This window comes from Phascolarctos cinereus, unplaced genomic scaffold (genome assembly GCF_003287225.1).
Source record: "Phascolarctos cinereus isolate Bilbo 61053 unplaced genomic scaffold, phaCin_HiC Scaffold_5;HRSCAF=322, whole genome shotgun sequence".
In the NCBI taxonomy this organism is placed as follows: Eukaryota; Metazoa; Chordata; class Mammalia; order Diprotodontia; family Phascolarctidae; genus Phascolarctos; species Phascolarctos cinereus.
Genome location: NW_027555958.1, coordinates 154,821,090 through 154,838,597, shown reverse-complemented (window position 1 = coordinate 154,838,597; position 17,508 = coordinate 154,821,090). Strand labels below are relative to the sequence as shown.

Here is a 17,508-nt window from a genome sequence, read left to right as displayed (position 1 = left end):
CTCTTCCTGATGCTTCTTTGCTTTGAGTGGCACCTGCCGTCCAAGGTGGGAAGCCAGGAGAGGGTCTCCATGTCAGAGTATGGGGTGGTGGCAGCTGGAATGCCGGAGGAGAGTCATCACACCCTGTTCATAATGCCCAAGTGCCTGCTCATTATTTTTAATGTGCCATTTATTCTGTCAATAGCCTCCCTCTGAAATGAGACACTTGTTAACTTCCTCATCCTCCTCCCCTCCAGGAATGCAGCTGAACCCAGATAAAAGTTTAAATAAAAATCGATAATTACCCGGATGGTATTTCCACTGAATAGCTCTGAAGGCTCCATGGGCAGAAACAGATTTGTCATAAGGCAAAAATCTACCCATGCATTTTACAAGCAGTTTTCTTTTACGAGTGCTATGCTGATTACAAGCAAGGTAACAGACCATTTACTCTCATAAGATGCATGCTTTAAGAAATTATATGGCTGGACAGAAAATGAAACTAAAAGAAAAAAATTAACCAGCTATAAAAGTACTCAGTTCAGTCAAGCCACAGCAAGAACAGACCACAGCTCTGTAAAGCTAGTAGGGACCAATGAAGTAATTTAATCCAACTCCCGTGTTTCACAGATGAGGAAACTGAGGCCCAGAAAGGATAAGTGGTTGGCCAAGGTCACAAGGAGAAGGGGCAGAGCTTCAGATTCAAACTTGTGATTCTGAATTCTGTGCTTTCTACTATATCCCCTCTTTTTATTGATTGCCAAATTTACTTGCATTCTCCAACTCCACCGCCAATCCATCACCAAGGACATACTAAGTGCCTATAAGGGTCAGGCACAGTGCTAAATTCCAGAGACAGAAAGACTCAAGAGAAGCATAAAAAGGTAAGCAGGAAGGAGGAAAGGTGCCTGGCATTAAGGAAATTACATTCTAAAAGAGAAGAACACGTCCACGTGTAAGTATATGCCCAACATAAGAGTGTGTATGAGACATGCAGTTTGGGGAGGGAAGGCACTCTCAGCGGTGGGCTTCACAGAGAAGGTAGAACTTGAGCTGAATCTGGAGGGAAAACCAAGGACTCCAGGAAATGCAGGTAAGGAGGCAATGCATTTTGGGTATGGAAGACGACTAGTGCAAAAGAGAAAGAAAAAGATGAATAAAGGGGAGAAGGAATGGGGAGAGAGGGGAGAGAGAGATAACGTGTAAGGCTAGAAAGGGAGACAGGGGCCAGGTTTTGAAGCTTGTATTTGGTTGGAGTTTCTTAAGTAGGTGAGTGAGAGTGAGAAATAGAGGGGGACACTGAGGTTACAAATCTGGGTTACTGGAAGGATATGGTACCTTCTAAAATAATAGGGAGGTCTGGAAAAGAGGTGGGTTTTTGAGGAAAAGCACAATCTAAGAAAAGCCACCAGCAAAGACAGGGTGTCCCCAAAGGCTTAGTGCAATCCACGGGGATGGGAAGCTTTCAGGAAGGAAATGTGCACATTTCTTTATACAGGTGAAGGAGTGGGATAAAAGACACATAAAGAGGAGTGAGTGGGTGTGATATTTGTATCCCTTCACTCTAGAGGTAACAGGGAAAGAAAGGAAAGGAACAGGCATTTACATGCTACGTGCCAGATGCTGCACTAAATGCTTTACAAAGATTATCTCATTTGATCCTCACAACACACTGTGATCATAACGACAACCCTGAGAGGTAGATGCTGTTAACATCTTCATTTCACAGTTACGGTAACTGAGGCAAATAATGGTTAAATGGCTTGCTGAGGCCGGAAGCCAGTAAGTAGCTGAGGCTGGATCTGAACTCAGGTCTTCCTGACTCCAGGCCCAGCATTCCATTCATTTCACCACCTAGCTGTCCCAACAGTTTCTAATGGTATAGAAAGAACAAGGGATTGGATACCAGTCCTGGTCAGCTGAAGGCCCTGGGTCAGGCCACCATCTTGTCTCCTTGTTTCAGTGGCTATGTTGTGTCCCTATGACACAACACAATCCTGGGCCCCTGGGATATGTTACTACCTCCCTTCCCTGATCCTGGCCATACCCACCCCCTGCTTGTACCTGCCATAAGGTAGGCTTCCTGAGGCCTCCCACAGCCTGGAAAACCTTGAACCTTCTAGTCTTTTTAGTCTGCCTTTCTTAGGTGATCTCTGATTATTCACGAGTACTGCATCTAGCCCCATTCAGAAATAGTTACCATAATCCCACTCCCCATTCTCACTCTCCTCATAACAATGGTTCAGAACCTGTAACTGCCAAAGAAAAACTCCTCATTCTCAACCCATCACCTTCACCCCGCTAAGGTCACACTGCAGAGGTGCCTGCTCCTTTCACTGAACCCTATGAAACTTCCATTGCATAATTAGCAAACTTCTCTACATTTTAAACTTCTTCCTCTCTCATTCCCTTTATCTTCTGACACTCACTGAGACTTGTCTTCCTCCTGAAGTAGCCGCATCTCTGGCTCCCCTTCCCTTTTTACTGGCTGTACATTCCCTCATACCACTTTATCTTTCACTAGGAGGCTTCATGAGCCCTTACCCTACTCTGTATCCTCACTGTGATCTCCAATCCCTCTATTCTTCAGTACTTTCCTAGGCCATCACTACCCCTACTCTGACATGACTGTCTAGCCCTTTCCAACCTCAATCTCTGGGATAGCCACTATTCTCTACTCTCAAATCTCCTGCTTCCTTTTCCTACTGCTGATCACACCTTGCCCCAGACCACTCCCAACATCTCCCTCCAGTGCTCCTTCTTACATGCTGCTCAACAGAGCTAGAGGAAGTCACAAAACCACGCTGACTAGGTCCATCACAAATTTATGCTACACAAACTCAACTGGGCCCTTACTGCAGCAAGGCTATCCTTCTAGTCCTCATGGATTCTCTATCCTAGTCACTACAGAAGTTGTTCCAAACCCTCTCTTCTCTCAAGCTTCCCATAACACCTCTTCTACCCACTCTCTCAGGTGAGAAACCCTTCCTTATCCCTCATTTAAAAGCTGGAGGCCATTTGCCAGTTCCCTCTTCTCATCTCCCATTCCTAACACCATCCCCCACTACCTGCTTTATCACTCACTCCAGTCTCTGATGAAGATATGTCCTTTCTCCTTGAAAAGATCAATCCCTCTACAGGTATTCTTAGTTGCATCTCCAGCAGACTGTTCCTTCTATCATCTCCACTCTCTAATCTTCCATCTCTTCCTATCTACTGGCTGCTTCCTTGTAACCTAGAAACAAGCTATGTCTCCCTGTTCTTAAAAAAATCTCACAAGATTTAATTACATTAAATTGTAAAGTTTTTACACAAAGCCAATGCAACCAAGATTAGAAGAGAAGTAGAAAGCTGGGAAACAATTTTTACAGCCAGTGTCTCTGATAAAGGCCTCATTTCTAAAACATACAGAGAACTGAGCTGAATATATAAGAATACAAGTCATTCCACAACTGATAAATGGATATGAACAGGCAGTTTTCAGAGGAAGAAATTAAAGCTATCTATAGTCATATGAAAAAATGCTCTAAATCACTATTGGTTAGAGAAATGCAAATCAAAACGACTCTGAGGTGCCACATCACACCTATCAGATTGGCTACCATGACAAAACAGGAAAATGATAAATGTTGGAGAAGATGTGGGAAAATTGGAACATTAACGCATTGTTGGTGGAGTTGTGAAATGATGCAACCATTCTAGAGAGCAATTTGGAACTATGCCCAAAGGGCTACAAAATTGTGCATACCCTTTGACCCAGCAATACCTCTTCTAGGTCTGTATCCCAAAAAGATCATAAAAACATGAAAAGGATCCACATGTACAAAATATTTATAGCAGCTCTTTCTGTGGTGGCCAAGAATTGGAAATTAAGGGGATACCCATCAATTGGGGAATAGTTGAACAAGTTGTAGTATATGAATGTAATAGAATACTATTATGCTATAATAAATGATGAGCAAGCAGACTTCAGAAAATCCTGGAAAGATATATGTGAACTGATTCTGAGTGAAATGAGCAGAACCAGGAGAACACCGTACACAGTAACAGCCACGTTGTGCAATAACTGACTTTGATGACTCAGCTCTTCTCAGCAATGCAAGGATGTAAGACAACTCTAAAAGACTCATGATGGAAAATGCTATCCACAACCGGAGAAAGAACCATGGAGTCTGAATGCAGATGGCAGCATGCTATCTGCTCTCCTTTTCTTTTGTTGTTCTGTTTTGTTTCTTCTTTCTTGTGGTTCCTCTCATTAGTTTTAATTCTTCTTTATATCATGACTAATGTAAAAATATACTTAATATGAATGTGTAAATAGAGCCTATATCAGATTGCACGCCACCTTGGGGAGGGGGAGAAAATTTAAAACTCAAAGTCTTATGGAAGTAAATGTTGAAAACTAAAAAGAAATAAAAAAATTAATAATTTTTAAAAAAAAACCCTTATAATAGCCTACAATCCCCACTATCACCCAGTATCTTTCTTCCTTTTCTCAGCTCAACTCCTGTGCATAGCCGTTTATACTTGATGCCTTTATTTCTTCCCCCACTTCCATCTAAACCTCCCCCATCCTTTCCTACCTCATCATTCAAATGACACTGCCTTCTCCAAACAGTCTCTTAATTGCCAAATCTAATGGCCTGTTCTCAAACCTGATCCTGTCTGAGCTGGTCTGCAGCATGTGACACCAATGACTACTTTTCCACCCTGGAAGCCTTCTCCTTTCTGGGTTTTCTTCAAACTCTTTCTTGGTTCTTTCCTCCCTATCTGACTATACTTTTTCGATCTTTGCTGGATCTCCATCCATGTCACATCCACTAACTGAGGGCTAGTGACTCTGTCCTTGGCCTGCTTCCTTTTTACTCTCTACACCCTCTCAACTGTTGAGCTCCTGTGGGTTTCATTATCACCTCTATGCAGATAATTCCCAGATCTATATAACAATCATTTCCTTCTTGACACTCTCTCTTCTCTGTTGGTGTGTGTGTGTGTGTGTGTGTGTGTGTGTGTGTGTGTGTGACACACTGCTATTTCTTGGCTCTCTTCCTACCTGCCTAACTACTTCTCAGTTTCCTTTACTGGTTCATTATCCACATATCCAGCCCCTTTGGGTGTACACCAAGGTTCTGCCAGGGAACCTCATCTTTTCTCTTTTTCACTCTCACTTGGGAACTGTGTCATCAACTATAGGTTCAATTGTTATCTCCATGCAAATAACACCCAGGTCTCTCTCCTAAGCTCCCTCCATTCTGTCACCACCAACTATTGCCTTTCATACATTTCAAACTGAGTATCCTGTAGGTATTTCAAATGCAACATGTACAAAACAGAACTCATTATTTTTCCCCTAAAACTCAATTCTCTCTTTAACTTCTTATAAGTATCAAGGGCAACACCATCTTTCCAGTTACCCAGGTGTATAATCTGAGTGTCATCCTTGACTACTCACTCTCCTTAGACTCATATGTCCCATTAGCACAAGCCTTGTTGTTGCTACCTCCACACTATCTCTCACATATGTCCCCTTCTCTAGACTCACATAACCACCACCATGGCTCAGGCACTTATCACCCCATGCCCGTATCACCTTCTGTTTGTGTGCTAGACCTCAAGTCTCTTTACTCCATAATCTGCAAGATTACCAAAAGTATAAGTCTGATCATGTCACTCTTTTGCTCAATAGACTCTAGTGATTCTGTTGACCTCTAGGATCAAATATAAACTATTTGGTATTTAAAGCTCTTCAGAACTCGGTTCCTACCTACCCACCTTTACATTTTTACACAATATTCCCCTCAGGGTATACACTCTCCGGTCTAACCACACTGCTCTGCTCACTGCTGTTCACACCAGAAGCTCTGGACTGCTCGCCTCCTTTACCTCTCCCAAGGACTCTCTGGTTTTCTTCAAGGGAATTCTACTGCCACCTCCTGTAGTGAGCTTATCCCAGTGCCTTCCCTTTAGAGGTTACCCTCCATTTGCTCAGCATGTGTCCTCATCTGCGCACCCATTTGCATATCATCTGCCCATTACCATGTAAGCTCCTTGAAGGCAGGGAGGTTTTGCTTCTTCTTTGTATTCCCCACCACTTACATAGAACCTGGCACTCAGTGAGGTGCTTGTTGACCGACTGCCTCAGGAATGAAGCAGCTGGGTGAGCTGGGGCAAGCCACCTTTTTCCTCTCTCTTAAAAAAAAGGGACAACAATATTTATATAATCTACCTCAGAGGATCATGTGAGGAGTAGGAGTAGTAACATAGTACTTTAAGGTTTGTAAAGCACTTAAATATTACCTCATGTTATCTTCATAACAATGCTGGGAGGGAGGTGCTATTATCAGTCTGATTTTGCAGATGAGGAAACTGAACAGAAAGAGGTTAAGTGACTTCCCCAGGATCATACAGCTAGTAAGTTTCTAAGGCAAGATTTGAATTCAGATCTTCCTGATTCCAAGTTCAGGACTCCAACTATCATCCCACCAACCTGATAATGGGAGCTACTGTGAAGTCACTAAAATGTCTGTTAATTCATTATGCCAGGTTATCAAAATATTGTCCCATTTGGAAAAAGAAGCCTTCTCTAAAAAAACTGGAAGCAATCTATTCTGAAAAATCAAAGTGAATTTATACACCAAAAGCTATTTCTGCCCCTGTCTGAAATTCCAATGGGCTAACCCATTCACATGGTACTTTCAAGTCTGCAAAGAGGAGGAATGAGACAACCAAGCACAGCCATGGAACATTCTGGTACTGACTTGATCGTGAAGAGTTACCATAGACTGCCCTTCATCTTCCATAGTGAGTCTTTCTCACTGAGCAGAGTCACACTAGGTGAAGATCACTGGCGCCCCAGGAGGCACTAGGCTGATACAACTGAACTCTTGTTACTAAGGACAGACTGTTCCCCAAATACGAGGACTGATTATAACCCTTAAAATGCTTAACAACAGAAATCTGTAGTCTCCTTTTTTGGCCCACACCCCTGGAGTGGATACAGGGTAACGTACTTGGCATCAGAAGCCCTGGGCTCTAGTAGAGGTTTTGTAATTTAGGGAGCCTGACCTTGAGTAAGAGGCAGTAAGGCATGGTGGACAGAAGCCTGGCTTTGGAGTAAGAAAGATCTGTGTTCAAGTTCTGCCTGTGGATGGCTTTGGAGCTACGGACAAATCAGTTAGCCTCAGGGGCCCAGGAAACTCTAAGACTATAGAATAGTTGTCTATCTGGAGTAGGTGGGACTTCTCTATATTGAAGAAATCCCAGTTCCATACTGCCCTCCTCACCTCCTTAACGACTTTGGGCAAGGTAAGTCACCTCTCGGAGCTTGTTTCCTCAACTATAAAATAACAACAGATGCCCAACTATCTAACAGGATTTCTGAGCGATTAAAACTAGATAATGGATTTGAAAAAATTAAACTGTAAACTTGTAGACATAATTAATCAACAAACCTACCATATGTGAAGCACTGTGTTAGCTGCCAAGGGTTGTCATTCAGTCGTGTCTGACTCTTCATGACCCCGTATGGGGTTTTCTTCGCAAAGACACTTCAGTAGTTTGCCACTTTTTTCTCCTGCTCATTTTACAGATGAGGAAACTGAGGCAAACAGAGTTAAATGATCTGACTGAGGTCACACAGCTAGTAAGGGTCAAAGGTTGAATTTGAACTCAGCTCCTCCTGACTCCAGGCCCAGTGCTCTATCCACTGCACCACCTAGCTTCCCAGCTGCCCAGGGTACAAAGACGAGAATAAAAGAGCCCTTACTCTCACGAAAATTACATTTCATCACAGAAGACAACGTGTACGTAGATATGTACAAGATAAAAACAAGGTAGATTTTTTGCGGCAAAGGGAGACATGAAGAAAGACCTCATGTAGAAGGTGACATGTGGGCTGACCTTTGAGGGAGATTAGATAAACAAAAAGGATCATCTTAGATGCTCTATTATTAGTTGAGCAATCAGGAGAATCCAAACAGACAGTAGGTGAAAATACTGAGGTACCAAGAACAGTCATTATTGTTAGCCATCCCTAACACTTGGGAGAAACCAAATGAGTCCAACAGCACCGGGGATCTCTACGACGATCCCTAAATCCACCTTGCTGCCCCTTAGAACACCATTTACCAATGCTATTAAATGCCCATGCTCCTCTACTACCCCTTTCTAAAAACTCTGACCTGCTCTAAAACCTTTGGCTCCAGCACTACATGAATACTGAACTGATGATACCAACAATTTAGGGTATTAAACACTTTAATCTGGATGGCTGATCAGGTCTATTGTGTGAATATTCCCTAAAAAGGGCTGACCATGAGTCATTTAGCTTTTCCCGTAAGAGGCAAACAATGACAAAATTCTTCCTGTTAACTGGTGAGTAGATGCCACCGCTGGATGACTATATGATAACAAATGGAGATTAACTAGATAATAAGACAGAAACTATTTACAGCCACACACATCAGGCAGGGAGTCCAGAACACTTGTTTGTTAGGGACTGGGGGATTAAAGTGAAAATCCAGGCCTAGGGAGAGCGAGGTGACATACACTGAAGAATGATTTATCTGATGACACTGCTATAGCTCCTCTAATGCAGGATTCTCAGGGGGAGGGCGGGTGGGGTGGGAATCACACATGTAGAGCTAGAAGGGACTTCAAATCATCTACTCCAACCCTTGCGTTTTAAAGATGAGGAAACTGAGTTTCAGAAAAAAGAAGTGACTTACCCAAGGTCACATAGTTAAAAAGCATCTTGTTTACACCTTAGATTCAATCAGTTGTTGTTCAGTTGTTTCAGTCATGTCCAACTCTTCATGACCCCATTTGGGGTTTTCTTGGCAAAGATAATGAAGTGGTTTGCCATTTCCTTCTCCAGCTCATTTGACAGGTGAGGCAACCAGGGTTAAGTGACTTGCCCAGGTTCACACAGCTAGGAAGTGTCTGAGGCCAGATTAGATCTGATGAAGACGTACCACCTAGCTGAGGATCGAATCATATTCACTGATAACAGCTCACCTCTCAGTATACCATGAAAAGTCTATTACACAAGAGCTTTTATTGTTGCTCAGTACCGCCATCCCTAACATAAGCACACATTCAAAATACACTACAAGGATTCTATGTAGTTTCTCCCACTTTTCTTCACTAAATAAAATACAAACAGAGGTAGTCCCTACAATATGGACACTCAGGTTAAGACATCCCCTTCCTTCTATGCCAACAACATAAAAGGAATTCTTTTCTTTCCTTCCCCATTTGTTTCTGCCACTCAAAGATATTGCTCATCAATGCTACTGTGGCATGGTGCTCCCTTTTGTGGATTTTTTTTTTTGGTGGCAGGAGAGGGGAGGATCCCTCTGTTACCAGTCCTTGGAAGAGTGAAAAAAGAAAAGTGGGACTTTCTTCACCATAACTTTCCACCATTTGTCCAGTCATTCGAAATACTGGGAACAATATGCTTTCAACTTTTTGCAATGCAAATAGTGCTGCTACCTCTTTCGTGGTTTTAAAAAACTGGAAACTAAGTAGATACCCATCGATCAGGAAATGGCTAAACGATGGCACCTGAAAGAAATGGAGTACTGCTGTATTTTAAGAAATGACAAACATAATAAAAAAGAGAAGCATGGGAAAACTTGGGTGAAATAACGCAAAGTGAAGTAGAACCAGGGATATACGTGATCACAACAATGTAAACGCAAAGAACAAAAATACCCAGAAACTAAACACTACATTAAGTATAAGCATCACGCTTGGCTCCAGACAAGACCTGAAAAAATCCAGCTCCTTCCCTTCATCACAGAGAAGGGGAACTACATTATGGAAACTGCATAGATTGCTAGACATGGTCACTGGGCTGACTAGTTTTTGCTAAGCTGCCTTTGTTCGTGCTTTTTAAATTTCTTGGTTCTAAAGGATGGCTTACTAAGTAGGGGGAGGGATATATTTGGAAATGAATATGATGCAAAAACAAAAGGCATCAATAAAAAAAAACCAAATAAATAGAATGAACTTTAAAGAACCAAACAGTAATGCTATGAATATTTTTGCATGTGTGTTCTTTTCTTGCTATCACTGACTTTCTTGGGATAGAAATCTAGTAATGGGTTCACTGGCTCTAAAAGTGTAAATAATTTATTACCTTTTCTTAATAAAGCGGACCCAACCCTGCCCTCACCCCCCGAATGGTTACAGCAATTAATTCATAGCTCTAGTAGCAAGTTAATGTGCCTGTCATCCCACAGATCCACCTGAGTACATCTTTGCCAAATCCACAAGTGAGAAGCAGTTCTTCATATTTGTTTTAATTTGTATTTCTCTGGGGCAGCTAGGTGGAGGAGTGGATAAAGCACCGGCCCTGAAGCAGGAGGACCTGAGTTCAAATCCAACCTCAGACCAATCACTTGACACTTACTAGCTGTGTGACCCTGGGCAAGTCACTTAACCCCAACTGCCTTAAAAAAAATTGTATTTCTCTGATCTTTAGTGATTTTTGACCTTTTCCCCCCAGATGGTGGCTGATAGTTTGCAGTTCTCCTTTTGAAACTTTTTTTCACATTCTCTGACCATTTATATGTTGAAGAACATGAACCATATTTCTCAACTTTTTTTTTTGCAACTTTTCTTTGTCTTTTTTTTCACATGCAAGTCACTGAGTATTAACATTCACTTGTGGTGGAAGATCTTGGGGTGTTGTCTATAAAATTCTCTACTTCTTCCTTCTCTGCAAAAAATGGTGCCCTGACTACAAATATTATGGTGGTCTGTTTACTTTACACTTCTCATGAACATGCAAAAGTAAAATGACCAGGTGTCCTATGACAAGGGGTTTCTTGGTACCATTGGGCATAGGATAAAATCAACTCTTAACTTCATTTGACTCCTAAAAGCATATGTGAGCTGTTCTTCCATTTAACTACCACTTCTTTATGGCTTCTGGTTTACTATTCAGTGAGAATGTCAATCTGGTTCATTCCCTCCCCTAATGTATCGACTCACTGTAAACTGTGATTCTTAAACATCTGTCCCTCTCTTCCCACTACTCTGCCACTAACACAACGTTAGCACAAAAGGGTTTTGTATTTCTTAACAGTTAACGAGTTTTCTCAGCCAAAGTATCTACCATCAAGTGGCCAATTTTTGGGAGGTCAGGCCTTTCTCTGGTTATATAGTCCGGACCTTGGGCAGCAGACTTGGTCTGTCTCTGGGAAAATATTCTCATTCTTTCCAACTTGGTAGACACTACCAATCAAAACTTGTGCTCTCCTGCAGTAGTCTGTGACAACCTAGGATCAGCTACAGACCACATCTGTGGAATAGCTGGGGATCATAACTTTAAAAATCTTCACCCAATTTTACAATCTTTACTTTTTAAAAAAAATTATTTATTTTTAGTTTTCAACTTTCACGTCCGTAAGATTTTGAGTTCCAGATTTTCTCCCCCTCCTCTCCTACCCATACCCCAAGATGACATGCAATTGATATAGGCTCTACATTAAAAATATGGAACACTTCACAAATTTGCATGTCATCTTTGTGCAGGGGCCATGCTAATCTTCCCTGTACCATTCTAATTTTAGTATATGTGCTGCTGAAGCAAGCACACAATCTTTATTTTTACCATACAAAACATGTCTTTGTATTTGTCTCTTTCCCAAATTAAACGACCAAGAAAACAATAACCTCTTATCACAGACTAAATGCCCTTACCAGATGAGAAAGAATGGCATAACCAGCTATTGAAGGACACCTCGACATGGCATCTCGTTTCTCATATCAACTTTTATAGCCTTGCATAGACACAAATGAGATGCTGCTAAAGCAGTAGGTAGGTAAGTCAAAAGCCAAAACAACCTTGTGAGAATACCCTTTTTTAAAAATGGAGAATAGAGGATCAAACATGTCTACTTCCTGTAGCTCTCCTCTAAAAGAGGATACATTAGAACAGTCTTTCCTTCCATCATGTCTCCTTTCAGCGATTCTATCAATCTCCTGCCAAACTTGATAGGTAAACACAGAGAAGTCAATTTTCTTCTTTGTTGTACAAACAATGGCTTGAGATAGAGAAAAGCCAATTACGTTTTGAGTACAAAGGAGTAGACATGTAAGCATATTATGATCTGAATACCTGGCAAGAATCAAGACAAACCTGAAATGAGTTGGGGAACACAGTACTCTGGCTATATAAAGTCACAGAATTTTAGAACTTGAAGGGATCTTAAAATATTAATCAAATTCAACTTCCTCATTTAATTCTAATGATGTAAGCAATGGGAGTGGAGGTAACAGGGCAGGAATGGAGTTCCATAATAACTACACTCCAACCAAAGTAAGAATATGGTTCCTCTGGGAGACTAAGTAGAGTGCAACAGAAGCAGAGTAATGTTTAATCCTGGGACAGAATCCTCATAGTCATGAGATCGAATCCATATACATGTTTCCATCCTGCACATACAGACTTGGCAAATATTTTGGAAAAGGCATTCAGACTTGGAAAGCAAGCCAAACGGTTTGGAAACAGGAATAAACCATCTTTCACTCAGCTTGAATGAAGTAATGTTAAATGCATAGGTTTTAGCTGTGGTTTCCTAAAGCTACCTCTTTCCAAAGCCTAAACAAAAGTATGAAATGTGGTACCCATCAACGCAAGGAATGAGTGTCCCTGAGAGCCTATCCCATAGAAATCTTTAAAGTGGCTTTGGATTTTCCATACTGGGTCTCTTTCCCACTGCCAATAATTCATATGAAGAGGTAAACTATCTAATCAAAGGAAAAGTCCAGAGAAAATATTTTAAAGTTAACCCTCCAGATATAGTATGTCACCAGATCTTAAAATCCATAGTGGTTCTTTGTTGTTTATATAGAGTTGTCATACCTAGGCATTTATTTATATATCTGACCCAATTAAATGTAGTTCAGATTAGTATTTCTGGTTGATGCCTCAAAACCATATAAGAGGGCTAAGGAACAAATAACAATGATTTTCTGAAACTCAGAGCAACCACAAAAATGGCTTTTGGTCTACTTCTAGGCAATCTATCCCAAGGTCAATACTTTTACACCAAAATATTTGTAGAAGCAGGATTTTGGGTTTTGGTTTTTTTTTTTGGTAGTAGCAAAGAATAGGAAACAAAGTAGTTACCCATTGGGGAATGGCTAAACAAGTTTTGGTACATAAACGTAATGAAACATTATTTTGCTGCAAGAAAGGATATGAAGAATGCAGAGAAGATTATGAAGACTTCTCTGAACTGATTCAAGATAAAGTAATCAAAAGCAAGAAAAAATCAGACACAATGGCTACAGTGTAAATGGAATAACCACAACAAAGCAACTGAAATGTAATAATGTGATGATAAAATGACCAAGCCTGGCATCAAAGAGATATGAGAAAGTGCGTTTGCCCTGCTTCTTTGTAGAGTTTAGGAACTGGGGAGTGGCCTATATAACACACTTTTGCAATGTGTTGGTTAGCTTTGCTAAACTATTTTTTTTACCCCTTATTTTTTATTCTTTGTTATAAGGCTCTCTGGGATGAGGAAAGAGGATGGATACGTTGGGAAATGTACATGATATAAAAGCAAAACAACAGCATTAAAATTTATCTAGAACAATAGCTTTTGGCCACCCTAACAAGTGATGTTCAGGCTAAGCTATAATGAATGAAAGAAAGGTCTGTGAAGATGTCTATTCATATTCTGGTGTCTACCCTACAAAGGAGGAAGCTTTAGTCATTTTGTAGACATCCAAGATAAGAGTGAGAAAATGCTTTGTAGTTGGCAGCTGCTATTATTGCTCAAGTATCACAGGAAGTATTTTGGTAAAAATGTCACAATCCAAGCTATCAATGGGTTCTAGATTTCCAAGTAATCAAGAAGAAAACATTAATTCTCTATTGCTGAACTTGAATCTCAAAAGTTTTTCCTATCATTGACACCACTACCACTACCTGATAACATTTAGTTAAACCAGAATGCTTATTTACTGTGTGAAGAGCACTGTGCTGGATGCTGGGGAGATATGAAAATTAGATAAAACATGATTAATGCTCTTACTGAATTTAAAGTCTAGTAGAGGAATAGTACACATACCCAGATAATTATCATGCAAGATAATTCATAAATGCAATGAAAAGCGTAAAACAAAGTGCTGGGTGAAGTTCGGCAGTGGGGGGGGGGAGAGGAGAGAGAGAAGAGAAGGTTATTATTAAAAAGTGGAGAAATCAGGAAAAAACTTCCTAGAGAACATGACCCTTCCGAGTTGGGCTATAAAGGCCTAGAGAGGAAGAGATGACATTCCAGACATATAGAACAATGCAGTCCAAGGAACAGAGGCAGGAAAGAACAGGTCACATCCTTGGGACAAAGAGTAATCCTATTTGTTAGAGCTTAGAGTATACAGTAGAAAACAATATGAGACAAAGTTGAGAAGCTAGAATGGTTCCAGGTTGTAAAGATACTGGAATGCCAGGGAAAGGAGCCTAAACTTAGCCAAGCAGGCAACAAGGCCACTGGAGATTTTCTGGAGAGGTGACATGAACAGATCTATTCATAAGTTAGATAACTCTAGTAGTGGCAGAGTGGAGAGAAAATGTAGGCAGAAGGCATATTAGGAGGCTAGAGCAACAGTCTAGGAACATGGTAATGAGCACCTGTAATAGGGGAGTGGTAGTTATAGAGAAGAGAAGATAAATACGAGAGATATTTCAGTGTTAATCAAAAGGCCATTTCAGTTGTCTTCACTTCAAAAAGGAGAATTTCACTCTCAGGGCAGCAAGGTGACGCAGTGGATAGAGCACCGGCCCTGAAGTCAGGAGGACCTGAGTCCAAACCCGGCCTCAGACCAAACACTTGACACCTACTAGCTGTGTGACTCTGGACAAGTTACTTAACCCCAACTGCCTTAAAAAAAAACCAATTACTTCAGAAAAAAAAAAAGAATTTCATTCTCAAGGAGTCTTTCAACTAAATCTGATAATAATTCATAAGGTAAAGAGAGATCAATCAAGGTCATGTAGCTTCACCAGCTATTCCATGGGCCTGTACTGCCAGGGCCACCATCTCTTCCAGGGAAAATAGTCAAGTAGGCAAGACATACTAAGAGAACACATTGCTTTTAATCCTGAGGCAGTAAGAAAGGATCTTCAAAATGAAAACCTGCAATTGGAAGAATGCTTTAGTACAGGTCCCAGACTGATCTTTCCCCTGAGAAGACTAAATTAATTCTGCATAATTTTTTATTGATACTATTTACAATTAATTAATTTTGCCTAAGTCATGATTCTTTGTCTCTGAATTGAGTTCAGAAATTCAGCTTGTCTGTAATGAGTTAAGTTTAGATATCCAGTTCTCTTGCTAATCACTGTTCTAGTCTTGCCTCAAGGAATTTTGCTACCCTTGGGGGATGCAGGTGGACATTAGGGAGTCTAGTCTAACATCTTTACACCACCAAACTGTCTTTCGAGGATGTCTAGTTTGCTATCCAAAGAAGTCTAGTCCACTATCTTTTAACCTTGCAGGTAGACTCAAACAATGAATACTTCTTAATACAGGAAGGAAGGAGGGAGGCTGTGGCTAGCTCCCATTCCCAGATTCTAACCTATCATATTGTCCCCGCCATGCTTCAGCTATGTAACCAATCATGTTGTCCTCAACCTCATAATGTCATCTAGCCTGTTGTGTTCTTTGTTCTAAACTTTAAAAATTAGTTAAGTCTTCATCTTGGGGTCTTTGGCTTAAAATTGAAGCAGTCATTGGCCCATTTCTTATTGGAAGATTCATGCCCTGTTAATAAAATATTAATGAGCCTCAGTCCACCTTTGCTGAATTTTACTCACCACACCCCCAATTCCGGCCAACTGCTTTAGGTAACTACTCTCACTATCTGGAGAAATCAGGAAGAACTTCTCTGAAGACCCCACCTCAGGACTCTCAGCCTTTTCCCTTTCCTACAGAGAGATAAACCTATATGCCATTTTACTACACCCAAATTCCCTCTCTAGGAGAAACATATCAACTCCCTTAGTCTCCTGATTTCCATCTTCCTCCCAGACAAACCACTATATTTAAAATTATATTCCACTTAATGGAATGATTTGCCCAAGGTCACACAGCTATTAAGTGTCTGAGGCTATATTGAACTCAGGTCTTCCTGAAATTAGGCCCAAAACAGGTAAAAGGAGAACCACAGGAGAGTACTATCACAAAAACACAGGAGAGAATATCCAGGTTGAAAGTGTTCAACAGTGTCAAAGCTGCAGAGATCAAGAAGTGTGAAATGAAAAGAATGCTAGAATACTATTCAGGGAATTGGGATATCTGAGTTCTTCTCTGGGCTTTGCCACTAATGAACCGTCTGACCATTTCACCTCTCTAGTCCTCAGTTTCCTCATTGATAAAATGGAGTTGAATTAGATAATCTCCAAGGTCCATTTCAACTCAGATTCTGATTTGATTTTGGCCCTGGAGACACTAAAGACTCCTAAATTTAAATGCTTTTTTTTTGGGGGGGGAGGAATGGGGGAAAGTGGTAGTTAGGGAAGGCTGGAAGTTAATTACACAAGCTATAGCTCTATAACTATGAGGACCTGGGAAGTTTTCATATTTCCAACATAAGCGATTAGTTATAGCAAGAAGAGGTACATGAGCAACATTGATAGGGGAGGATGGTTCACATACCTTTCCTGCTTCCACCAGTTCTGCAATATCATCCAAATACACACCACTGGGCACGAAAAAGCCCCATCGATAATGGACTCCTTGACAAAAATGCTAAGAAAAACAAAGCAAAGAATGTCAAGTACAGGAAAAGATGATAGAATGACTGAAAATGCATTTTGAGGAGAAAATATGGGAAAAAATAGTTGCTAAGTGCTAATGAAGCAAGCCTTGAGTATACAAAACCAACAACCCATTCACACTGGTATTTAATCACGCAGGATCCTTAACTACATCTTCAGTTCAAGAAAAAGAGTAAGTGAATGGATGAAGTTTATTCCTATAACGACATACACTACCAGCAGTTACCAATAATCTCTTAATGGAAAAAATTTCATGAACTTTTCTCAGTTTTCACGCTTCTTGACCACTGTAGCTTTGACACTATTGAACATTTCAACCTGGATATTCTCTCTTGTGACAGTGCTCTCCCTTGGTTCTCCTTTTACCTCTTCTGGGCCTAATTTCAGGAAGACCTGAGTTCAAATATAGCCTCAGACACTTAACAGCTGTGTGACTCTGGGCAAGTCACTTAACCTCTCGGTGCCTCAGTTTTCTTACCTGTAAAATGGGGATAATAATAGCACCTATCTCCCAGGGTTGTTGTGAATGGCTCAAATGAGATAATACTTGTAAAGCACTTAGCACAGTGCCTAATGTGTAACAGGAGATTTGTAAGTCATTCCTTCCTACTTCTACTACTCCTTCCCAGGCTCCTTTGCTAGATCATCATATATATATATCTATATCTATATATAGATATAGATATAGATATAGATATATCTCACCCAATTGTGGGTACAGCCCAAGGATC

The 17,508-nt window shown here is 40.8% G+C and overlaps 1 protein-coding gene and 1 non-coding gene across 2 annotated transcripts in view; both read right to left on the bottom strand.

The window, feature by feature from the left end:
- Nucleotides 1-17,508, bottom strand: part of RTN4IP1 (reticulon 4 interacting protein 1) — a 54,275-nt gene that overhangs the window by 3,487 nt on the left and 33,280 nt on the right. The window contains 1 exon segment of the mRNA XM_020976950.2: nucleotides 16,656-16,748. Coding sequence (XP_020832609.1) covers nucleotides 16,656-16,748 — 93 coding nt within the window.
- On the bottom strand, nucleotides 11,476-11,582 carry LOC144458004 (U6 spliceosomal RNA). The gene has a single exon (XR_013487568.1). It is a non-coding gene; the product is annotated as a U6 spliceosomal RNA (small nuclear RNA).